Below are 25,392 nucleotides of genomic sequence, written 5' to 3' on the forward strand. Positions count from 1 at the left end.
CCCCGGTAGCCGATCCAGCTGTGCGTGCCGAGGGGGTCAACGTGTGTGTGTGTGTGTGTGTGTGTGTGTGTGTGTGTCTGTGTGTCTGTGTGTCTGTGTGTCTGTGTGTCTGTGTGTCTGTGTGTCTGTGTGTCTGTGTGTCTGTGTGTCTGTGTGTGTGTGTGTGTGTGTGTCTGTCTGTGTGTCTGTGTGTCTGTGTGTCTGTGTGTTAGTCCACGTCGCTCAGGTCGCTGGGGGGCGGGTCCTGGGTGATGTTCAGGTGGCTCATGGCCCGGCTGAACGCCACCTGAACGGCCTTGCGCACGCCGGAGCTCCGCCCCTCCATCAGCTTGATCTTGTCCACCGTCTTGTCCACGCCCAGCGGCACCATCTTGGATCTAGGAAGCCACTGCCTGCACACCACAACACACACGGGCCAATCAGAGGCCTTAGTCGACATGTTGGGCCTTGGCCAATCAGAGACCTCAGCCTACATGTTGGGCCTTTTAGTCTGATTACTGTCCTGTACTTTCCACTGTGATACACACACTGGGATTACTAGTACATTTTACCAGAAATTACATGCAACCAAAAGCTGGTAAGGTTTACAGTGAATACAGAGACAGGTCATTAAGGAGCAGGTAGGGGTTAGACAGTGGATACAGAGACAGGTCATTAAGGAGCAGGTAGGGGTTAGACAGTGGATACAGAGACAGGTCATTAAGGAGCAGGTAGGGGTTAGACAGTGGATACAGAGACAGGTCATTAAGGAGCAGGTAGGGGTTACACAGTCAGTACAGAGATGGGTCATTAAGGAGCAGGTAGGGTTTAGACAGTCAGTACAGAGACAGGTCATTAAGGAGCAGGTAGGGGTTAGACAGTCAGTACAGAGACGGGTCATTAAGGGGCAGGTAGGGGTTAGACAGTCAGTATAGAGACGGGTCATTAAGGAGCAGGTAGGGCATAGACAGTCAGTACAGGGACCCCCCAGAGAGAGGTCATTAAGGAGTAGGTCAGGAGAGAGAGCTCAACCAGGAGAGAGAGGGAGAGAGAGAGAGAGAGCTCCATGTAAGGTCACCCACCAGCTGCGCTTGTTGTCGAAGAAGAGGACCAGGAAGAGCTTCTCCTCCGCCTTGTACTGCATCTGCTCCCCCACCCGCAGCACGTCCAGGGGGGGCGCTGGGATGGAGGCCCCGTTGTGCTGGCACGCCACCCGGGGCATGTGGGGGTCTATGATCTGAGAGAGGGCGAGAGAGAGAGAGAGAGAGGCGAGAGAGAGAGGCGAGAGGCGAGAGGCGAGAGAGAGAGAGAGGAGCAGAAGAAAGACAGAGAGGGTTAGATGTCGTGGCTCATGTATTTCTCCTGAGCAACAGCTTGTGTCTCTCAGCCACATGAAAAGGCGTTGCACTTGACATGAGGAAACCTAGCACCGCCATCTAGTGGTTATTTCAGCACACTGCATGGCCTCAGACCAACCCACTCCCTCCAGCGCTGTCACTTTGACAATGGATAGCTTGTGCTCATCTCAGACGGTAACAAGACACTACGGTGGTCCTGTGTGCTAAAGTGGAGACGCTAGCTTCAGTTGGGCGGGCAAACCGCTTCTGGAGACTTCTGGTCGCGGCCAAACGCACGGGTCCAAAGGTCGGTGCAATAAAGGCGGCGCAAAAAGGTGGCGCAAAAAAGATGGTGCAAAAGAGATGGTGCAAACCGAAGAGGACAAATGCGGGACGAAGCCTGTGAAGGAAGACGGTGAGTCGGGTTGTGGTCGGTGTGAGGTGACTCCAGGAACAGGCTAGGGTATCATACCCTAGCCATGCTATGGGCTCACGGCAGAGGTTCAGAGGCGTCAAGGTTGACGGAGGAAACACAGCGTCCGTTTCATGAGAGCCGCCTGCAGATGAGGGGGTTGGACATCTGGATCAGAGGACGCGGCGGGCCGCACTGCAGAAACATCAGCCCTGTATCTGACTCTGATCCCACGTCAGGATGGGAAGGGCCAGAACCCAGGGGGCGAGTGCTGCTCACACCGCTCTGGAGAACATCGGCGGGGGCGCTGCTGCTTAGGGGGGGGTCAGTACGGCTAGGGGGGTAGGAGGTAGGACACAAGGGTAGGGAGGTTAGTAGGGTAGGAGGTAGGACACAAGGGTAGGGAGGTTAGTAGAGTAGGAGGTAGGACACAAGGGTAGGGAGGTTAGTAGGGTAGGAGGTAGGACACAAGGGTAGGGAGGTTAGTAGAGTAGGAGGTAGGACACAAGGGTAGGGAGGTTAGTAGAGTAGGAGGTAGGACACAAGGGTAGGGAGGTTAGTAGAGTAGGAGGTAGGACACAAGGGTAGGGAGGTTAGTAGAGTAGGAGGTAGGACACAAGGGTAGGGAGGTTAGTAGAGTAGGAGGTAGAACTCACCAGGGTAGGGTAGGAGGTAGGACTCAAGGGTAGGGAGGTTAGTGGAGTAGGAGGTAGGACACAACAGGGTAGGGAAGGAGGTAGGACTCACCAGGGGAGGGTAGGAGGTAGGACGCGACAGGGTAGGGGGTTATTAGGGTAGGAGGTAGGACTCGACAGGGTAGGGAAGGAGGTAGGACTCACCAGGGCAGGCGGAAGGACACAAGGGTAGGGAGGTTAGTAGAGTAGGAGGTAGGACTCAAGGGTAGGGTAGGAGGTAGGACACCAGGGGGTAGTAGGGTAGGAGGTAGGACACCAGGGGGTAGGACACCAGGGGGTAGGAGGTAGGACACCAGAGGGCAGTAGGGTAGGAGGTAGGACACCAGGGGGTAGTAGGGTAGGAGGTAGGACACCAGGGGGTAGTAGGGTAGGAGGTAGGACACCAGGGGGTAGTAGGGTAGGAGGTAGAACACCAGGGGGTAGAAGGGTAGGACACCAGGGGGAAGTAGGGTAGGAGGTAGGACACCAGGGGGTAGGAGGTAGGACACCAGGGGGTGAGTAGAGCTAGGGCTGTAGGGCTGCAACAATTAGTCAACAATTAGTAATTGGTCGACTAATCAATTAGTCGTTTAATTAAGTCAATCGTTGGAGTCCTTCATCAAGTGGGAACACCAACCGTCGGCTGCTCGTTGCTTCACGGACTCAGACCCTCGACCCCGGGTCCATTCTTAAAATGAATACTTACATTTGATCGGGCCGCTGGTCAAGCTAAACCCGATAAACGTGCTAGTGCGCTGCAGCCCCAGGGGGTGGGGGGGGGTCGGGTCAGGGGGGGGGACTCACCAGGGCGGGGTAGGAGGGGTACCCGCTACACTTGGCCCACACTAGCGTCAGGGGCTCCAGCGCTACCGTGGCCGCGCTGGCGGGCATCCAGATACTGCTGTTCCCCACCTCTGGAGGACACACACACACACACACACACACACACAGACACACACAGAGACAGACAGACAGACACACCTGTTAGGACGGCCACGCGCACACACAGGCACACACACGTCGGACTCTGAGCCCTCGGGGGGGGGGTGGAAGGCGGGCTGCGGCGGGAGGTTGCTAGTTCGATCCCCGGCTCCTCCTGGCTGAGTGTCGGGGTGTCTCTAAGCCAGACGCCTTGCGTGGCCGACTCCGCCGTCGGTGGGTGGATGTGTGCGTGAGTGGGTGGATGTTAGGCGATGGTGTAAAGCGCTTTGAGCGGCTGCTGGTTAGAAAAGCGTGGTGTAAATGCAGACCGTTTATATCATCTGCCCGTCGCTCCGAGAGGGAGGGGCGGCGTGGTCTCTGCGTGAGCGCCGGTTCAGCGCCCCTGGGTCCCATCAGCCCCCAGCGGGAGGACAGGTGTGACTGGAGGTGTGTGTGTGTGTGTGTGTGTGTGTGTGTGTGGATGTGACTGAGGCCAGAGAGTGTGTGTGTGTGTGTGTGTGTGTGTGTGTGTGTGTGTGTGTGTGTGTGTGTGTGTGTGTGTGTGTGTGTGTGTGTGTGTGTGTGTGTGTGCGCGCGCGCGCGCGCGCGCGCGCGTCAGGCCGGGCTGCGGGCGCCGCTCTACCTGCGGCGATGCGGGCAGCGCGGGCGTAGTTGCCCGTCTCGATGCAGGCGATCATCTGGCTCTTGTCGTCCAGCGTGTTGCGCCGCACCAGCGCCGGCTTGCCCTTCCCACACTGGGGGAGGGTCAGGGTGCCGCTGCAGAGCGGGGGGGGGGGAGAGAGAGGAGGAGGTTATACCCTTGTAACTTATCTCATGTGTAACGACAGGGTTTATTCTCGGAGAGCAACATCACTGAGTGTCCACAGGGGGGCGGTGTTGCACCAGTGGAGAAAAATAAACATAAACTAGGGATGTGTATAACTCATATTTTTCATGGTCGAATAATCAGTGGGTGGTATGAACGAAAAATCGATTATTCGATGTGTGCCGACATTCACAAAGGCTGCCATGGATCATCGGCAAGAAATCACTTAATATCTTAAACGCAAAAAAAACAACTACATGCTTAGTAGTTCCAGTCAAATCATCTGTTGTGAAAAATGCATTAAACTGTAATCAGAAAACGCGGATATATGCTATGTACCCTATACTATCTGTGGTATAAAGCCTGGGATGAATTTCAAATGATAAATAGGTACACTTTGTGTTGAAAGTATCGGCCGTCGATAATCCCATTGAAACAAATGGCGCGGGGATACGCTCTTCAAAATGAGAGCTGGTAAATAGTGAAAAATGAATTAAACTGTAATCAGACAACGCGGTTATATGCTATAGACCCTAGAGTATCTGTTGTATAAAGGCTGGTAAGAATTTCGAATTATATATATGTGCAATGCATTATGTTAGCTCTCTGGCTCATAGCTGAGCGGACTAGAATACCTCCCGTTGCCAAGTCGTAGCTAAGGTCTGTCCTATTTGCGGGGTGAACAACGTTTCCGTTGCATAAGAAAGAACGTTATGGGAAGGTAATGATAGAGTACTTAAGTGTGACGTCACGTTTCCATAGCAACCAATTTTCGGTTCTACACAAACCAAATTAACAAGGGGAAATCCTATGGCAAACAAACGTTTTATAGAAAATGAACCTTTTTTTTGCTAATTGATTTGCAAGTTTGTTTTACCAATGATGCAAGTAATATCGAGAATAGATTGTCTTCATATAAAAAAATAAACGAAAGTAACGTCATCAAACTTTTCCTTTAATACCCCAGGGGAATACATGAAAGCCTCAACATGTCGATTGGTAGTGATTTTCACCTCTTGAAATTGATTTATTTTCATTTTGAAAGAAACAACACATGGCAGCAATGGAAAACGCAATCTCTCGTTCTGTTGTTCAGAACTGAAAATTCGGTTGCCAGGACAACGTGACGTTTTCACTTTAGTGCTCTATTGTTCCAGGTATTAGTCAAACCCTCAGGCGTTACCAGGGAAACAAAGTTATGGCTTGGGAAAAATGTTAAAAATAAATTTTGACCATCGGGAACGAATAATCGAATATTCTGACCCATCCCTAACATAAACAGACATACATGGAGGCTTGGTGCAAACAGACAGACAGATAGGCCGAAAGACAAGACAGATATACAGACCCTGGGGTGGACAGGAATAGACAGGAAGACAGACAGACAGGTAGACAGGCATGCATGCTGACAGGTACCTGGTGCATGACGACAGACAGGTACCGTATGCAGGGAGACAGACGGGAAGACAGGCATGTAGGCTTACAGAGAGATAAAGAGGCAGGTACCTGGTGCAGGCAGACAGGCTGCTACTGGAGGAGATGGACGACTCGGACGCCCAGCGTCTCCGTGGTTCCAGAGTCCTGGGGTTCCCCAGCTCCTTCTGTACCCCCTCCTGGTCCTCCTGCTCCTCCACCTCCTCCTCCAGGAAACCGTTCGACAGACCTGAAGGAGAAACACCCACGGGTTAAAACACGCCCTGGAGTGAATACAACGGCAGCAACATAAATATAAATCAATGTCTCATTGAGCATTTGATATCAATGTCCCAGTGAAAATAGCCATATTAAAATCAATGTCCCAGTGAACATATTAATATCAATGTCCCAGTGACCATAGCAATAACAATGTCCATGTGAAGATAGTAATATCAATGTCCCAGTGAACACAGTGATTTCAATGTCCCAGTGAACACAGTGATTTCAATGTCCCAGTGATATCACAGTGATTTCAATGTCCCAGTGATATCACAGTGATTTCAATGTCCCAGTGATATCACAGTGATATCGACGTCCCAGTGATATCACAGTGATATCGACGTCCCAGTGAACACAGTGATATCGACGTCCCAGTGAACACAGTGATATCAACGTCCCAGTGAACACAGTGATATCAACGTCCCAGTGAACACAGTGATATCAACGTCCCAGTGAACACAGTGATATCAACGTCCCAGTGAACACAGTGATATCAACGTCCCAGTGAACACAGTGATATCAACGTCCCAGTGAACACAGTGATATCAACGTCCCAGTGAACACAGTGATATCAACGTCCCAGTGAACACAGCGATATCAACGTCCCAGTGAACACAGTAGGGCTGTCAACGAATATTCGAAGTTCGAATATTCGTTCGAAATGTATCCAAAAACGCGAATTCGAACGTGAAAATTAATATTAGAATGTGAAAAAACACTCCCACGGTACAAGCGCCTCTATCTGCTTTGTGAATGAGCCTCTGTCTGTTCGCGATGTCCCTCATAATATTCGAATGTGAAAAAACACTCCCGCGGTGCAATCCAGTGTAACAGACTAGTATTGTGAAGAGCGAATGTATTTTATCCCCTCGGGGTTTCCGTACTTGGATATAGGTATTCCAGCTCGGCTATGCCATTCAATAAGCATCCGAAGTAGAGCTCAGGGAGCTAGTAGTCTGGCTGGTGAAAGCTGCTATAACGTAATGTTCTCGGCAAAGTCCGAGACAGCTTTTTTTTCATGAATCCGAACGGTGCGTAGTGCTGGCCCTTTCGCTGGCATGGTGGAAGACGTAGGCGACATGCATTTTTTTCTTTATCGATTTTAATAGGCCTTCTCGATAAATGGTAAGCAAAGCAAGGAACGTTACCACTAGCATACTTTGTAACATTCAGAAGCGGGCGTCTTCTTCAGATTACTATAGTTTGCGCGCTTGCAGGTGTGGTGGTGAAATGCAAGCGATACAAAGTTGTTGTTTTCTTATGATTAGGCCCCCACGTTACTGGGCTGTTTATAGGATATATATATATCCCACTAATTTGAACCATGGTTTTGTCGCATTATTGACATATTGACGGCAACTGCGTAAAATAGGCAACCAGATATTCGAATAGTTCAAATTCCTGATTTTTTTCCAAACGAACATTCGAATGTCATTTTTAAGCAATTTTGACAGCCCTAGAACACAGTGATATCGACGTCCCAGTGAACAGTGATATCAACGTCCCAGTGAACGCAGTGATATCAACGTCCCAGTGAACACAGTGATATCAACGTCCCAGTGAACACAGTGATATCAACGTCCCAGTGAACACAGTGATATCAACGTCCCAGTGAACACAGTGATATCAACGTCCCAGTGAACACAGCGATATCAACGTCCCAGTGAACACAGTGATATCAACGTCCCAGTGAACACAGTGATATCAACGTCCCAGTGAACACAGTGATATCGACGTCCCAGTGAACACAGTGATATCAACGTCCCAGTGAACACAGTGATATCAACGTCCCAGTGAACAGTGATATCAACGTCCCAGTGAACACGCGGTGTTCTGTATCCAGGGACTTGGATATCTTTGTACAGAAGAACACATCAAACATCCCCATGGCCGTCTGCTTCTTACCTCTGTCGAGCCGTTTGACCGGCGACACCCCCTCTCCCTCCTCGGCCGCCGTTGAGTCTTCCTCGCTCAGCCGCCCGTCGACGCTCCTCCTCATCCTCCTCTTCCTCCCTTGCAGCAGGTTCTCCAGCCGCGGGATCACCACGGACAGGAAGGACTTGGACCCAAGCTCCTCCCCTTCCACCACCTCCTCCTCCCCGATCCGCGGTATCCGCCCTGCCCCCTCTGCCGCCATCCCCCCTGGCCCCGCCTCCTTCCCTCCGTCGGCTCCTCCCCCTCCCCTTGCCACGCCCACCACAGCCACGCCCCTCTTGGACTTCCTGAAGAGGATGGCGGTGCGGCGACCGACCGCGCCGACGGGCTCGGCCAGCGTGGACGTCGCCACCACGCTGACCTCGCCCTCCAGCAAGGCATTCTGGGAGCCGGGCGAGGGCCGCGCGTGGCCGTTGAGGTGAGGAGCCTCGCCGTCGGGCTTTCCGCGTCTGATGTCGGGTACCCGGTCGTCGAGGGGACGGGGGGGCTCGCAGTCGAGGCGGGGCGCCTGGTCGTGGGGGAGGCTCTTGTGGGGGAGGGGGTTGGCCTTGTGTTTCAGAATGGGGGGGTCCTCATTATGGAGGTGGTTGGCCTTGTGTTTCAGAATGGGGGGGTCCTCGTTATGGAGGTGGTTGGCCTTGTGTTTCAGAATGGGGGGGTCCTCGTTATGGAGGTGGTTGGCCTTGTGTTTCAGAATGGGGGGGTCCTCGTGGTGGAGGTGGTTGGCCTTGTTTCTGAGGTTGTGGGGTTCCACCTTATAGAGGTGGTGGGCCTTGAGGTGGTTGGGGTCCGCCGGGTGGAGGTGGTGGGCCTTGTGTCTGAGGTGGTGGGGGTCCGCCTGGTGGAGGTGTCGGGGGTCCTCGTGGTGGAGGTGGTGGGCCTTGTGTCTGAGGTTGTGGGGGTCCGCCGGGTGGAGGTGATGGGGGTCCTCGTGGTGGAGGTGGTGGGCCTTGTGTCTGAGGTGGTGGGGGTCCTCCGGGTGGAGGTGGTCCGCCTTGTGTCTGAGGTGGTGGGGGTCCTCCGGGTGGAGGTGGTCCGCCTTGTGTCTGAGGTGGTGGGGGTCCGCCTGGGGGAGGGGGTTGGAGCCGTGTTTGAGGCTGGGGGGGTCTTGGTGGTGGAGGCCGCAGGGGGCGGTGTGTTTAAGGCTGGGGGGGTCCTGGAGGTGGTTGGCGTTGTGTTTGAGGCTGGGGGCCTCCAGGTGACTGAGATCACGGGGGCCGTCGTGGTTAAGGCTGGGCGCGTCCTCGGGTTGGAGGCCCGGAGCGCCCTTGTGTTTCAGCTTGGGGGGGTTCTTGCTGGGGTTCAGTTTGGGGGGGTCCTTGCGGTGGTGGTGGTGGTGGTGGTGGAGGTGGTTGGCCTTGTGGTGGAGGAGGGGTCCGTCGTGGATGGATCTGAGGGTGGGGGGCCCGGGGTCTCCGTCCGGGTGGACCGGGGGGGGGCTGGAGTCCAGAGGCTCCAGCTTGGGGGGGAGAGACTTGTCCCCTGGAGACGAAGGAGGAAGCCGTCAGAGTCAGACCCAGAACACACAGCTCCTTTCACTGTTACAGTAGGAATCAGTCACTTGTGTTCATATTTAGGGGATTTAGCAGACGCTTTTATCCAAAGACTTACATCAAGTACATTTGTCAGAAGAAAGAGCAACAACAACATATCTGTCTGTACAGTGCCAAGCATTAACAGTCCCTAGGTTAACCCATTCCCCGTACTCAACTAAGATAGCTAGGAAAAGATGCTACACAATTCTAAGTACTATTTTTAAAGGCAAGGATGTACAACATACAATAAGTGTTTAAGAGGGTTGTGGGGGCTAAGTTCCCATCAAGACAAGGTGGACCTCCAAGATTATTCTGACCCCAACACCATGTGATATCCAATTAAGTCAGAGTCTAACCTTGCCAGTAAAAAAGCATCAGATCATTTTTAAGCCAAGAAAGTTTTTCAATAGTACAATGTCTTTGTCCAAGGCATGTATGCTTCTCATCTGCGGGTATAATGGGAGAGGACAGAAGTCATCTTGTCCCTGATTTGACGTCCATCACATGACCACACGGACAGAACACACCCCGTCATGTGACTGCTAGCCTGCAGGCTAAATGCGGACTGAGCTCCAGCATGGCACATGGGACCTCAGGCACCATGTGACTACTGGAGTTTTTTAAAGGAAAAAAGGGGAAATAAAATGTCTTCTGTGGCTGATGGCCGGTTTGAGTCTGCGTTTGGCTATGTTACTCCGTAGAAATGAGAAACGTCAATGAATAATAACAGGTTAGTCGTTAAATAAACTAATAATTTATTTTTTTCCTTTTTATCGGGATTGGTCATTCAGAACAGTGCCTCGGAGTACGCTCTCCTGCATGAGAGGCATCGCCGTGTTCCCCTTCTTAAAGAACCGCCGTTACCATGGTTACCTGAGGTTGTCTCATTGTTTGTGTTTCAGCAACTGATTCCTCAACCAGCCATGTTTCTGTAAGCGAGTCGGACGTGTTCCAAACTGATCCGAAAGCCAAGGACAGGTCGCCCAACCAGCTTAACGTGGCATTTGATTCAATAATTAATTAAACATTTGTTTTAATGAATCTGAACCGTTTTAGAAATGAAAAGGAAAATAATGTCTATCTAATTAAAAAATATATAAAAAAGAATAACAACAGCGTAAGGGTTTTAAATGGAAATTGACAATCCAAAAAATGTACCAACTGTATTCGAGCCGGCTGAAACCAGAAGCCTTGATGGCTATCCATCTTATTAATCTCATCCAGGGTGGTTACTGTTGCTGGGTGACAGTAGAGCTTCAATAAAGCAGGTCGCAGACCAGATGAGCCACCTCGCCTGGAGATGCGATCTGGGGTCTTGTTTTGTGTTTAATGTCACGGGTCGCAATGGATGGCGCTGCAATAATTGCCACGGTTCGAACCATTGCAGTCAATCATATAGTTGCTGTTAGGTGGTACCGGTGTGAGTGCTTTTTTGAAACACGACTCATTCTAGTTGTGATTTTGTACTACCAATTAGAATTAAACCAAAAAAGGTTGTTTTTAAATTGGGCAGTTTCAATGAAATTGCACCGCAGAAATAGCACTAGTATGCAGCAACCGAAGAAAGATCTGCACACTAATCTGGCGGACACATTACCATTTCACAGCCCGTTTGTTTTTGTTAACCCATGTGTTTATCGAACACCTTTTGTTTTGACTTGTTTTGAATCCACTTCAATGCATTTTCGATAACGCTATCACCCTATGATGCAGCCAGGAAATGCAACATGCACAATTACGCAGGCAAGGCAAATAAATAAAAGAATGGTCCCTATTCAGTACCGCGCACTGCCAATGATGACCGCAGGCCAAATCCACCAGAAAAAAAACATTCCCTACTTTAATACCACCAGGTCTACGTTGACATTACAGACCACATGACCAAGGGCTATATGGTTGGATTCAAACACGTGTATTATACTGCTTTTTTTAAGTCTTAAAACGGCTTGAAACCTTGTTTTTCCGATAACGTTTAAATGGTCAAACATGTGTTTGACCCATCTCACAACGTTTCCAGTGTGAAGTCTACACTGAAACGAGTACTCTTCTACAGAAAATCCCTTTAATCAGTTTGAACTCTTCAAAAATAAGGGCGAGGTTTGGCAACACGTCACTGACCAACAAGAACAGACTTGAAAGGCTGTGCAAGGTGGCCAGGCAAGTATGTGGTGGAAGTTCGGCCCAACTTTAAGATTAGCAGGTTTTCGTAAAAGCTACCAGTATTCTGAACTGTCTTAACTTAACTGTCTTAACTTAACTGTCAGGGTCTTCCTAAGGAGTTGGAGCTACTACCTTCAGGTCGTCATTTGAAGGATCCGGCGAGGAGGAGCTAACTCTATACGTTCCTCCTTTTGTCCCAACTGCCATTTTTACCTTAAGTAGTAAATAATTTAATCCTATTAGGCCAAGGTCGTTGCACTACAAATGTGTTGTAGTCTGAACTACCGCTGTGTTTTGCTGTTGATGTTATAGTGTTAGTATTAGAGGGCCAAATAGAAAATCGGGAGACACCCTATCGTAATTACTACTTATATTATTTCCCCAGAAACCCCTAGCCAGCCATATCTGTCCAGTCCCAATTTATAGAACTTTACACCATGGTAGAGGGTGAACGAAAATGGCCCAGTAAAAAATTGGGCAATGGCTCTGTGCAGTGGAAATGTGAACTTTGAACAAGCATATCTCCTTAGCCCTTTGAGCTACAGTTGGGAAACTTAGCCAACATGCGTCTCCTCATAATGAACACATTCGTCTTGAGAACATATGACTTCTTTCTGGATAGATTTTCCACCTTTTTGATTTTTGTGAAAAAAAGAAAACAATCATCATCAATGGTGGTGTTGTGAAAGGCACACGGGTCAAGATTAATTTCTCCAAAGATTTTCCACATTGGGCATAAGATATATTGATCTACTCCAAAAAGGTAAAGCATGGGGCTACCTTCGTGGTGGAGATCACACGGTACGTACCATCGTCGTGGAGACAGTGGCCGTTGGTCTGCGCGGCTCTCAGGTGAGTCTTACCCGCCTCGGGCTGAGGCGACGTCAACGACAAAGAGGTCGACGACGAAGACGAGGAGGACGAAGCAGAGGATGAGGACGAGGAGGCGTGGTGATGGTGATGGTGATGGTGGGGGTGGTGGTGATGGTGGGGGTGGTGGTGGTCGGGGAGCCCCCGGTGGAGGCTGGCCTCGCTGCGCACGTCGTTGATGGTCTTCTTCAGCAGCTTCAGCCGCTTGCTGCGCGACGGGCTGGACTTCATGGAGCAGGTGAGGTCCAGCTTCTCCAGCAGCTGCTGCAGCTGCTGCTCGGGGGACAGGCGGGCCCGGTTGGCCGGCACCAGAAGGCGATCCACTGGGAGGGGGGGGCAAAGAGAGGTCAAAGGTCGACATCGGACTGAACATGAGGTTACTAAACACTACTCTTCTGCGTAGACTTGGTGGAGCGCTGTTCAGGAGCATCTTGTCTAGGTAAGATGTTCACCTGTCTCGTTTTACTCTTTGTGTTTGAGTTAAATCGCCATGATGCATCTTCTTCATTATATAATATCTGAGGGTAAAGCACGCATGGAAGGTACTTAATAAATAGAGTTTCAAAATCGAGGAATTGATGGAGTCTAGAGCCATCTCTTTCCTCTCCACGGCGGAAGGATCCCAGATCCAGACAATCAAAGTTTTACCCACAACAATCTATGGGCGTATGCTGATCTGCTGTAGTTACTAAATCAGCAGTAGTCTGCATTTCAAGCATGCACTTGACTGGATGCCTGGCATATCGTAGTGACTACAACTGAATGCCTGGACTCTCCTTAAGGTTAACCGACCAGCCTCCCATCAACAATTTAATTTTTTTTAACTGTATGAATGTATGCCAATCATGGCACCCATTGCACACACGGCGTTCCTTCTCAAGATTCTTTCCTTGCTGATTAAGGGAGATATTTTTCTTGCCCTCTGGAGGGCTAGGGTCATGGTGGTGTCATAACTACATGGCCTGTTAAGCTTTACCTGTGATTAAGGAACACACAAATAAAATATAATTGACTTGAATTGGTGGCTGTCTCCAAAACCCGGGAACGGACTCTCAAATCTCCCGGACCGGGACGTGGCCTTACCTTCGTCCCAGGAGAAGGGTGGTGCCGGCTCCAGCTTGGGCGCCTCCGGCAGGTGGATCCCGGCGAGGGGGTCGAAGCCGATGCGCTCGGCGTCGCGTCGGGCCTTGCGGATCAGCACGCCGCCCTGGTCGCGCATGCGTACCGCGGCGCGGTGGAAGTACGAGTCCCGGGGGTTGTACTGCAGGCAGTTGGCCACCATGAGGTCGAAGTCGGCCTGAAAGTGGTCCAGGCCGCCGTACGCCTGCGCCTCCACGCGCCGGGCCATGGTGGAGAAGTCCATGGGGTGCTTGATGTGGTCCAGGTAGTCCGGGACCTGGAGGCGGAGACAGAGGGGGGAGGGGGGGGGCGTTGGAGACGCTGAGCTAGGGCTTGACAAATCTTGATGTTGGTTATTAGCCACCACATAAACCAGTTCAAATGTAATATTACTAAAAAAGTAAAAACGACCAAAACCCTTCCTGATCATTCACAAGAAAAGCACCTGCATTGTGTTAGGTTAAAGTTCAAACGTGTTGCAAGATGTGTGCACGAGAACGCACAGGCGTGCGGGAAGCAAAGTAATAAGAAAATAATTTACCCTATCAAATTTGCCTTTCAAAAGTCCAGCTACAAAGCATTTCGGCGTCTATACAACCAAGTAATTTCTGTGTTAAATGACTACATGGTTTTTACCCTTCTCATGGGGAGAGAGAGGAAGGAGGGGAGTTTGCGGTAGCATGCGTGCGTGTGTGGTTGCCGACCAAACACAAAAGGTGTCTGAGGCAAGGTGGGGGGAGAAGGAAGGAGAATGTCCTATTTGTGGAAATTCTCTTTACTCCCCAGTCGCAAACAATAAAATCATATTCTCGAGCAAAAACATTACCTGTGGCAGATGCAGGCCTGTAATGGGCCTTTCAGTATACCTACCAAACTAGCTGCACATACTCGGCCCTGAACTTATTGCGCATGACCTGAGCTTGACCAAAAGGCTAGGCCAATATGTTGCTAAGCTAGCAAGCTCGTCCCGTTGGACTTTGGAGAGAGGCACTGAAGGGAGGGGTGGGATTTATTCGGATGGCTGATTTTAAAAGCTAGCTAACTCAAAACCACCTGCCCTAGTTTTAAATCAAGGCTGAAGAAAATATACATTACATATTTTACAAAGTTATATAACTATGAAAGAGTGGTTGGCCATTTTGTCGTCAGTTTTTAAAAGCGTTCCTGGTTCATGAGCCTGTCTCTCTCCTCTTCCAAGTGTCTCTGCTGGGACGAGTGCTCCAGGGGTCGGCCATGTGTCTTATGACAACTGTCAGTTGGAAAAGATCATCGCCCAACGTGGGGCTCGAACCCACGACCCTGAGATTAAGAGTCTCATGCTCTACCGACTGAGCTAGCCGGGCTGTGTCTCATTGACACGCCCACATTATTAGAGCCAGCCGCATAGCCCCTGGGAGGTTCACGTGAACATACCAGGAAGCTCTCACGTTTCACAGCACTGTACGGTACCACCGTCGGAGTGTCACGTTACATCAAGTTAGAGCATGCCGATCATATCTTATCTACAGTGTTGTGTGTATACATAGTCATAGTTATCTCTGCCTAATGTATGGAATGGGGGTAGTTTAAGATGATATGTCCCTCGGTTCAAGAACATGGAGCAACAGTCAAGACACAATCAACTTTACATATTGTCATTGTTAACATTTACATTTATGATTTTATCCCAAGCGACTTACAATGAGTACATTTGTGAGAAGAAGAGAAACAATATATTGCTGACAGTACGGTGGATGTTCATAGAAACAAGTGTCAAGCACTAACAATACCTAGGTTAACCCATTTCCTGTTTCAACAAAGATAGCTAGGATAAGACGCTGCACAATGCTAAGTGCTCCTTTGAGGATAAGATATAGGCTGCAGGAATAAGTAGTATATTAAGTAAAGCATATCATTGAGTATTAAAATCGAAATATACTGCAGTTCTAAAATTGCGATGTTGAACATGGACTGGAACCAAAATGATCAGCGCCCAACGTGGGGCTCGAACCCACGACCCTGAGATTAAGAGTCTCATGCTCTACCGACTGAGCTAGCCGGGCTGAATATACCAGAACACACCCACATTTAAGAGGAAGCAACATAGCCCTTCGGTTACTCGCATGACGCATACCAGGAAGTGCTCACTTTTCAAACGACTGTCAGCAACAAGCTAGACTAGCAGCTAGCAGACGCAAAGCAAACAATGGAGGAAGTCCACACTTGGCTAGCCAACGTGGGTTAGCCTAGCCAGCCAACACTATGGCAACAGCTAGCTAGCCTACACTGCAGCTAACCACTAGCAAACTAGCCAACAGCAAGCTAGTCAGCACTGAACTAGTGAGTATCCTGACAAGCCAATTACCCTAACACTCCCATTATTGTGATAATTATAACATGGCAACAAGGGATGCAGAGGTTTATCGCATAGGTCGATATTCCCAGTATTGACTGCCATCGGCCGATCAGGGAATAAGATTACGTAGTTGCACAGGTAATTCACACTTCTTTCCCCGTTTGAACTTGAGAAAAGAGAAGTCAGCTTATCAGAGGCATCGGCTTCTGACGTGATCTCCCAAACGTCGGAATCGGCTGCTGTCGTTAACCCCCAAACATCGGAATCGGCTGCTGACGTTACCCCCCCCAAAACATCGGTATCGAACCTTCAGCCTTTACAGCGATAGCCTATGCACAGTGCGGTTATACACCAAAGTATAAATATCTTCCATCACCCATTAGGCTTGTATGTTGGCGATCACCTTAACATCAACCATCCAGACGCAGTCAAATCAGTTCAGCCATTTATTCCATTAACATAACACACATGCAATACAATAAGGAGAATGGAACGCTCCGACTCATTTGTTATCCAAAGCTTACTGACCACCAGACATATGGTTACACTGCTTCCAAGTAGAGGCAGAGAACAATGTAGTTGGGCTTTTAGATCAGGCCGAGCGTATAACAGGCAACACCATTAACTTTGATTACATGTTGGGTAAACTCTGTGTTGGATGCGTTTGATCCATACAGTCTATGTTGTTATCTGTTGCAGCTCCTTGAAGCTAGTGAGAGTGTGTTTGCCTGATTCATTCCAATTAACTGTAATCCAACTGATTCCTTGTTCTTTGTCAAAGGGATGTTTCATTTACTCCAAGATCGTATTCTAAATTAAAGACACTGTGTGGATCCACTCATAACTCGTCCAAACTAAACTCTGGTGTTCAGAGTAGCCTCTTTCCTTAACGCATCTCTGATGCCTCAACAAAATAACACTAACTATGTAGGTATGTATGACATCTGACCTACAAGCATGAGATATTAGCTGGATAAAAGCAACTAAAACAAGTGCTGCAGGACTAATTTGCTAAATTCTATAAATATGATTAAAACCACTGGAGAGAAAGCCATAGGAATCAGAGCGAGTGATTGACAGTCACTATTGTTATAGATGTCACGAAAAGGCCGGTGGGGGGTCTGGGACTCCTACACCCAGTCGGGGGCCAATAGGGTGTGAACCCACAACCTTTTGTCCCTGAGTCACCAGACACCCTCCCCTAGCACCATCCCCATATCCGTGTCAGGTGAATGGGTGTAGGGCAGTGTGTAGTAGAGATGTTCCGATACCATTTACTCCTTCCCGATCCCGATACCGATTTCAACTCCTGAACTTTAGTATCAGCCAATATCAATGCAGCAGCTAGCAATGTAACTACTAATAGCACTTGTTTGTGATGCTCTCTGCCTGTGTAGTAAAGGCGCTAGTCAGGTGATGGTATCGGATCGGTATTGGATCGTATCGGAACAACTCCAGGGTGTAGCAGTGTGTAGCAGTGTGTAGCAGGGTGTAGCAGGGTGTAGCAGTGTGTCGCCTCACCTCGCCGACGTCCACGGGCTGGGCGAACACCCGGGCTTGGTCCTTCTCCTGCAGCTGCTCCAGCAGGGCCCCGAGCAGCAGGCTGAAGGGCGTCAGCTGCAGCTCAAACAGAGTCTGCTGCAGCTTCATCTGATGGAGGGACACGGGCGATCAGGGGGGGGGGGGAGAGGAGTCCGCAGCGCTGACCACCCTCCACCACGCGCTGACCACCCTCCACCACGCGCTGACCACCCTCCACCACGCGCTGACCACCCGCAGCGCTGACCACCCTCCACCACGAGAAAGGGTTGTGCTCTGTGATGCATGCTCATTCACTCACCTACCACGCCAATTCACTCACTCACTCACACGTGCAGTCGTTCACTCACTCAGGCACACACAGTCACCCGCTCCTTCACTCAGCCGCCCGTCCGCACCGATTCACTCACACGCGCATCCCATTCACTCGGGGCACTCAAACCCATTTGCACGACCGCAGTTGTTCACTCCGGGACTCAGACATTCACCGCCCACACCCATTCACTCGCATGCCCCAACCATTCACTCACGAGCACAATAGTTCACTCAGGCACACGCACGTTCATTCACCCACCCACTAACACCCATTCATACAGGCACGCAGATGTTCACACAGATGCGCGCACACAAATTCACTAACTCGCGCATTAATTCCCAGTGTGATTAATTCTCCCACTGACATTAACACACATACTGACACGCGTGTCAGATAGCCGCCATAGCTATGCCGTGGGTCTCTAGGTCTGCGTTCCACCCATGGTATTCCACGGCCTCTTACCTCCTCCCTCTTCAGCTTCTCCCGCTTGCGGATGAGCTCCAGCAGTAGCCTGGCTCGCTCCAGGTCGTGGCGCAGGCGATGCCACTCCTTCAGCTGCTCCTTGAGGGCCCGGCTCTCCTCCTCGCACTGCTTCTGGTGGCCCTGGGCACAAGAAGACACCACGTCATGAAACACCTTTTTTTTTCCAGTGACCTTGAACACAACACAGTCTTGAAACCTCCCACGGTTTCTCTCCACCTTGAACACATCCCATTAGAGCCTCCCACTGACTTTAGTGACCATGAAGACCACACGATGTAACAGACCTTTCCAACCACTTCTGATGAACCTGAAGTGAACACAAGAAAAAATATTTACACATTTATAGCGCTCCTGAACACAACAAAATGTCGTGAAAAAAAACCCTCTCTCGGGTGACCTTGAACATACCACCATGTAAGGAAACTAAGGGGCCAGGCGTCTAATTGAAGACTGTTAACTCTTGAAGCGTCCCACAGCCTCTGTTGATCTTGAACGCAACACAACCCACAACAGAACCGCATGCACAGATACTTTACGAGTCCCGTAACGGTATACGTAGGCAATGCATCACAATTGAATAAGAAGTAGAATCTAGAAAATAAGAGCAGCATTTTCAGCAGAGCCTTGGGTTGCAAACCAGCAGTGAGGGGTACCTGCTGAACCGTCTTCGGGGACTGAGTGCTGGTCTTCAGCCGGCGGATGAGAGGCAACCCGTTCCTCGCCTGCCTCTTTAGGGTCCAGTAGTTCAGCACCAGCTGCACAAACGCCTTCTTCTTCTGGATGGACACCTGGTTCAGGATGCTCTGTAGCCTGGAGGTCAGACGGACGGGTTCGGGGGGGGGGGGGGGTTAGGGAGACGGCCTCATACAAGCCGCAGGCCGGGGATGAACACACAGTATGCGTACACTCAAGTTGTCAGACAGCTATACTGCTGTTGCATGTTGGGTTTACAGATGTTGATGATTTAAGGTGAATAAAATTGCCCTTGCTAAATCTATTGATAGTTTTCCACGTTCCTGATGATGAAGCAGCACATGATTCGCTGTATGAACCGTATGAACACGTCGAGTTATAGGAGGCAAATTCTAATGCCGTACAAACGGGAACAAAACTACATTCGCTGTTTTATCGACTTTCAATTTAGTGTTGGATGTTTGAAATTCCCCCAGTAGTCTTCAGACGAATGTGGCGTCCTTATGAATTAAGAACAGATACTTTGTTTTATCTCTCATTGTGTTCATTCCAAGCACAGGAGCACGTATGGATGATTAAAGGATATTGTATTCTGATGCTTCATAATTAAATGGGGACCGGCTTGTGGAATCTGCCTCCATGTCCCTCCCCTCAGATGTAAATAGAACCCTATACGTGTCTGTTGGAGAGCCGGCTGCATTAACACTCCTGCTCGACACAGTACCATGTGGTAGTGAGAACACAATGTGGTGGTTGGACAGAGCCGATCACACATGTGTCTCTGATGCAATAAGATCTGGATTCCATGTGCATTGTATCCATCGCCTGAACACATGTTAAAGTTGGGCTATTATGCCACCAGGTGTGAGTGTGATTAGCCATCTCAAGCTGTAGGAAAAAAAAAATTGTCCTTTTCCTGTGTCTTAGTGATATCACAAGTGGGCGTGTCCACTTAGATGTGTGTTGACAGATCAGATTACCAGCCTACCCGATGGACTGTAGCAAATGCTGCTGGTCCATCCATCATACATCTAGATGGACACACCCACTTGTGATGTCACTAAACCACAGGAAAAGGCCAATTTGCAAACGATAATCTTCTTGCTTTTCCAATGGGGCAGTGTAACTAATTACGTACTCACAAAACCTTCCAAACCTGTCATTCAGTGATGTGTCTACAAAGCCCGTCTATGTTTACTACCTAGTTACACCATCCTTCTTCAAATACAAATAACTTTGAATATGAAGTGAATATTAGTATTCCATGTATATAGGACCAAAGCCAACAGATTGGTCGCATATCTGTTTGCATTGAACAAAACACACAGTTCCACTCAAAAAAGTGAAACAGATCAGAGTCACGTGGAAGTTGGAAACAACAGTCAGGAACAAAACACAGCTTTGAGGAGGGACGTTCTAGTGACATCACAAGTGGGAGTGTCCACCCAGAGGTATGCTGGATAGCTCGGTCTACCAGCCTACCCAGTGGACTGCGTGTCAGGACTTACCCTGCGTTCACACCAAAAGATGCAAAAAGTTGACGCGCGTCAAGATCCCATTCAAAGTGAATGTAGAGACGCGTTGCTGCTTTGCTGCCGCAGCATTTGCTGCCGAGAAAACGGGCAGCAAAATTTGATTTGCGGCGCGTCAAAATCTGATTTGCAGCGCGGCATGCCCGTGCCCGCTGCCGGGCACGGGCGGCGGGCGCGTTCACGTATTTTGCGGCGCGTCAAATGCTGCTCGAGTTGAAATATTTCAACTTTTGACGCGCCGCAAAACCTTTGCCGCGCTGCAAAACTTTTGACGCGCCGCAAGACTTGATTTGACGCGCCGCAAAACTCAGGCGTCAACGCGTTCGGGCAGCAAATGCATCTTTTGGTGTGAACGCAGGGTAATGCTGCGTTTTTATTATCCATCCGTCTCGGAGGTCCGAGGACGTTGCCTATCGACACGCACAAACACACCCCATTTCCTCCGACGGCGAACTCGCCATCTCGGTTGAACTCAGTGGTGACCGAGCAAAATTCCGAGACAGAATTCAAGATGGCTGCGCCCAGTGTGACTTGAAGCATGAACTGTTTTCATTGTGCTTGGACCGCTTTGGTGGTTTAAATTGCAATTTCAATCACTCGTACTACTGCAATACCTTACTGCGTCCGTCCGTATCTCTGCCTATGGCCTATAGCCTACCTATTTTGGAGCGCCTGGTACTCTGCCAATGCTACCGCGACAACAACTTTCCGGATGGCATCCATGTTTTCCTACAACGACCGAGCGAAATAATTAAACGCTTTAAGTGTGGGCGTGGCGTCAGCTCCGAGATCCGAGTCGGTTCGCAGAGAATACTAAATAGCACCATAACTATCAAGCATTCATCTAGGCGGACACACCCAAATTGGATGACAATGAAACACAGAAAAGGGCCAATTTTCAAATGGCTTGCAATGCCACATCACACAGACACCTGGTGGCATAATATCACCCCCTTAATGCCAGGCGTAAGTGGATAGTGGCAAGAAGGATGACCCTTTAGAACTCCGTACACACCTGATACCTGCTCCCTTTAATCCATGCACCCCGTTTCAAATGTTGCACTGTTAACCAGTCCAAATCTGAACCTTGGAAATGGACACATCCAACCTCTGATAAGAGACTTGACTGGAGCAGTCAGGAACAAAACGCACCTTTGGAGAGGGAAGCTAGGCGCGTTGGCAGGAGTGGCGACCTCCCCCTCCACCTCCTCCACCTTCACGTCTGGCTTTTTACTCTTCTTGCTCTTCCTCTGCTGCTGCTGCTGCTGCTGCGGCTGCGGCCGCTTCCCTTTCGACCGCCGGCTCCGTCTAGCCCCCTGCTCCTCCTTCTTACACAGTCCGTTCCGGGGCGCCGTGACCGCGTCGTACACCGTCAGGGGCTTCCGGGCGCCGCCGCTGGGCGTGTGCGCGCCGCAGTACGCCACCTTCTTCACCGAGAAGGCCGGCTCGCCGCTCTCCGTCACCTCCTTCACCGGCTCCATCTTCATGAAGAGCCCCGCCTTCTGGGCGCAGCTGACGTGGAAGGCGGCGTAGCAGTTGGCGCGGTGGCACTGGATGCACGCCCCGGCGCCCTTGCGCTTGCAGAGGTGGCACGTCAGCTTCCAGCGGGCCGCCGGGATGTGGCGCACACCGTCGATGGGCTCGATGAAGGTGGTGTTGGAGAAGCCCACCTCGGGGACCCAGAGGGCGCACGCCACGTGGCCCCAGCGCTCGTCGTCCGTGCGCTTGACGGCACCGCCCGTGTTGGGGCAGAGCACGCAGGCCGCCGGCGTGCCAGGCGCCAGCAGGCAGTGGCGGCACAGCCACTGGCCCTCGGGGATGTAGGGCACGCCGTAGCACTCCTGGTGCACCGCCAGGTTGCAGGCGTCGCAGAAGAGGATGGCGTTGCCGTTGTGGCACTCGCCGTCGGCGCACACGCAGCACACGGCGTCCTCGTCGACGGGCGCCTGCTCCTGGCCCTGGCTCTCCAGGTGCGCCTCCTTCTCGAAGCGGTCCACCAGGAACTCGAACACGTTGTAGGAGACGCGGCTGGCGCCCTCGCCGCGGCGCCTGTCGTTGACCAGGTCCAGCCAGGCGTAGTCCTCCTCGTCCATGTCGTACTCGGTCTCCTCGTCCAGCTCCTCCTCCGTCTTCTCCTCGAAGGCGTAGAAGGCGGAGGGGCGCCGGGGCACCGCCGGCAGGTTGTACTCCACCGTGCGGAACTTGGGCTCCGGGAGCTTCTTGGGGCAGGCCCCGCTGTGGGGGCCGTGGTTCCCGGGCTTGTCCCCATGGGAGGCCGCCGCCGCCGTGGCGGTGACGCCGAGAGCGGCGTTCTTCTTCTCTTGGCTGTTCTTGAGACGGACCGAGCGCAGCGGGGCCTGCGGCGGGGGCTTGTCCGCGTTCTCCTTGTTGCTCGTGCACTCCAGCATCTCCTGGGCCGTGGGGTCGTCGTCCGAAAGCACGCCCATCTTGTCGTAGATGCTTATGCGGTGCACCCGCCCGTCAATCTCCATCTCCACCATTCGCTGCGCCTGGGCGTAGGTGAGGATCTGCTTGTTGGGCGAGGGCATGATGGGAGACGGCGGCCGCTGGGGTACGGGGACCCGGTGGTACCGAGCTTTCTTCCTCATGGTGGCGATCCGTGTTGCTATGGGGACACACAGTGGAGCACAGAGTCAAGATCGGTTGTTGTGACAATAGGGTGAGCAGGAGGGAGGAATGAATACCTGACTGACTAGCTCTACAGAGAAGTCACAAATGCAAAACAACTGCATGTTGTAAATTTTAAAAGATTGTCGGGTTACTGGAAGTCCTGAGAAAGTTTAACTCACAACAACAAGAGTGAGCTTTGTTGTGAAGAAATACCCATTTAACATCAATTCTTTAAAACGATACTGTTTACACAAACTTTTTTGTCAATGCTAAAAGATTCCCTTCAAATAAGAGAGGTTTGACTAACATAGATCGAAATATTTTACCCGTAACCATTTACTTGTACATGCCGATGTTCAAATGCTAACGGCAGTAACTATTATGGTGACTTTCGTGTGAAGCTGACATTTACTTTGACAAATGTGGTTTCATCAACATAGTCAACATCTCACATTTATAGTGTAAGCACCTATTTGGGACGAACGCGTATTTATCTTGTTTTAAAGTTTCAGTTCATCGAAACACAAGAACAGCTCTCTCACTATGACACGATACAATTCAGCATTTAAATTCCAGACGAGGAATCGAGATACCAAAAAGAACAGGATTTATGCATGATGTTATGGTTGCACCCAAGAGGCATTTCATGCAAAAACCAGCAGGGAAATAATGAATAGTGGAGTGCATACCACAGACAGGGATCAAAAACCACTAGCTTGTTCGTGTTAATGATGGTGCAACAGAGTACAGTAACAAATATGATAACACTAGTCATCCTGGCCGTCCAGGAGCCCTGCCAGCCAGGACTTCATAATGACCATTGACAGAGGCATTTAAATGCAGTGGGAGGTGGCCCTGCACTGCTCTGCTGTTAGACCCGAGTTAGTAATGTCCTATTTGGTGCAGGGGTGTTCAGTTAACCATCCTAATGCGAGTGTACTGTGCCAAAGTGGCCTGGATGCTAACAATAACATTAGCCAGCTAGCCAGTGAAGCTAGCCCCCTGCTAACAAGAGCAAATGGCGTCAAACAAAACAAAAACGGCTCTTCTTTATTTTCCCCTAACCACCACCCCCTCTTTTAAATTCCGCCATTCACACAGCGAAACACTGCAGATAACGTACACGTCTCGTGGTCTTGGGCGTATCGCGGCCTGTATCGTGTTGCAAATAAGAAGGAAAAACACACATACCTCGGATTTGTAATCACTTATGCTAGTGGGGGAAAGACAGTAGCTGCAAAAGGCGACGGCGGTACGGCCTGAACCGAACACAATGTTCTCATCCGACGGGCGATTCCGCGATCTTTTCGGAGATTAACGAAAAACGGAGGCTCCCAGAGCGGCTTGTACGACCGCAAAGTTCCGCATTCAAACATTCAAATCCGTGCGTGTAAGCAGGGGATCTGACGGTAGGGGTTTAACGGCTCGTTCACGGGTTTGTTGTGGTGGGGAGTCGCCGTGGTGCCTCCGCGGAGAGCAGGAGCTGAATGAGCGGCGTAGCTCTAGCGTAGCTCGACCCCCAACACAACAATGCATGAGACCGCCGCACCACGCAAGGCACGACGTGGTGACGTTGTGACGCAGCGAGGATCACGTCCGTGCGTGATAATGTACAAACAAACAAACAAATGAAGACATGATTTTTTTTTAAATAATTTATTTGTCTTTAGTTTGTTTGAACAAACCTGATTTATCTAGTTTATTGTATAGATCGGGCAATAAGGCTGATTATCTAACAAACACAAATCAATATCTTTTTATTTTTTTTACTTTTTTAAGCTCATTGTATGAGGTATCCTTATTACCTTACGTTATATCTTATTTTTGTGCATATAATTATTTTTCCCTGATATTTATTATTTTTCCTTGGAATTAATGCAGTTACTTTTTTTATATTAGGGAAGGGTTTCCATTCATTGTGTGAATTATTGTATTTTTGTATGCTGTTCATTGGAATAGGGTTTATAAATAAAGAAAATGAGGGGCCCATCTGTCTCAGACACGCACAAACACACGCGCGCGCACAGACGTAAGCGTGCACATACATTTACACGAACAGGATCAATGGTTTTTATCGCGGCTCCTGGGCCGTCCCGTTAAGATCCAAACAAAGCGGCGACACAACAATAGATAATCCTTCTCTAACGCTACAGTTTACCGACAGATGTGAGCTGCAAACGTATTTCAATATTTGGGTGTATGACAAATATTTAAATAAAAATAGTTTTGATAAAAAAATCCTAAATATATATATGTATAGAGATATATAGATAAATATAGCCCATCTATATATATATCTATATATATATTCTCTCTATACATTAATAAGATACACACACACACACACACACACACAGTCACCCCTCTCTCACGTTCACCTTCACATTAACCTCACTTTAC

General features: G+C 50.1%; 1 protein-coding gene and 2 non-coding genes across 6 annotated transcripts; all 3 read right to left on the reverse strand.

Moving 5' to 3' along the window:
• Window positions 1–202: 202 nt before the first annotated feature.
• LOC115532102 (bromodomain-containing protein 1) lies at window positions 203–24,518 on the reverse strand. 4 transcript variants are annotated; one of them, XM_030341625.1, is made up of 13 exons: window positions 24,184–24,518; window positions 21,514–22,987; window positions 18,790–18,946; window positions 18,116–18,256; window positions 17,320–17,448; window positions 13,428–13,740; window positions 12,284–12,667; window positions 7,750–9,261; window positions 5,656–5,812; window positions 3,967–4,100; window positions 3,207–3,316; window positions 1,062–1,216; window positions 203–392 (listed from the first exon to the last, which is right to left on the reverse strand). In XM_030341625.1, exons 2-13 carry the CDS (start codon window positions 22,968–22,970, stop codon window positions 209–211), a joined length of 4,833 nt encoding a protein of 1,610 aa, XP_030197485.1. In that variant the 5' UTR covers window positions 22,971–22,987; window positions 24,184–24,518; the 3' UTR covers window positions 203–208. The 4 variants fall into 4 exon arrangements, with proteins under 4 accessions (XP_030197485.1, XP_030197487.1, XP_030197486.1 ...); XM_030341627.1 differs by lacking the exon at window positions 24,184–24,518 and having other exon boundaries at window positions 7,750–8,440; window positions 8,486–9,261; window positions 21,514–22,970; XM_030341626.1 differs by lacking the exon at window positions 24,184–24,518 and having other exon boundaries at window positions 7,750–8,326; window positions 8,372–9,261; window positions 21,514–22,970.
• trnak-cuu (transfer RNA lysine (anticodon CUU)) lies at window positions 14,734–14,806 on the reverse strand. Its single transcript has one exon. It is a non-coding gene; the product is annotated as a tRNA-Lys (tRNA).
• trnak-cuu (transfer RNA lysine (anticodon CUU)) lies at window positions 15,433–15,505 on the reverse strand. The gene has a single exon. It is a non-coding gene; the product is annotated as a tRNA-Lys (tRNA).
• Window positions 24,519–25,392: the final 874 nt, after the last annotated feature.

Source organism: Gadus morhua, chromosome 19, assembly GCF_902167405.1.
Source record: "Gadus morhua chromosome 19, gadMor3.0, whole genome shotgun sequence".
Lineage (NCBI taxonomy): Eukaryota > Metazoa > Chordata > Actinopteri > Gadiformes > Gadidae > Gadus > Gadus morhua.

What these genes read in the sequence shown, in the direction of transcription:
- LOC115532102 (XM_030341625.1), bottom strand. Translation starts at nt 22,970, where the DNA reads ATGAGGAAGAAAGCTCGGTACCACCGGGTCCCCGTACCCCAGCGGCCG. An exon ending in ACCCTTCTCCTGGGACGAAG is followed by an intron (nt 12,668 to 13,427) that starts GTAAGGCCACGT and finishes CCCCCCTCCCAG; the next exon opens with TGGATCGCCTTCTGGTGCCG. An exon ending in ACCCCTCCTACCCCGCCCTG is followed by an intron (nt 1,217 to 3,206) that starts GTGAGTCCCCCC and finishes GCCCTCTCTCAG; the next exon opens with ATCATAGACCCCCACATGCC.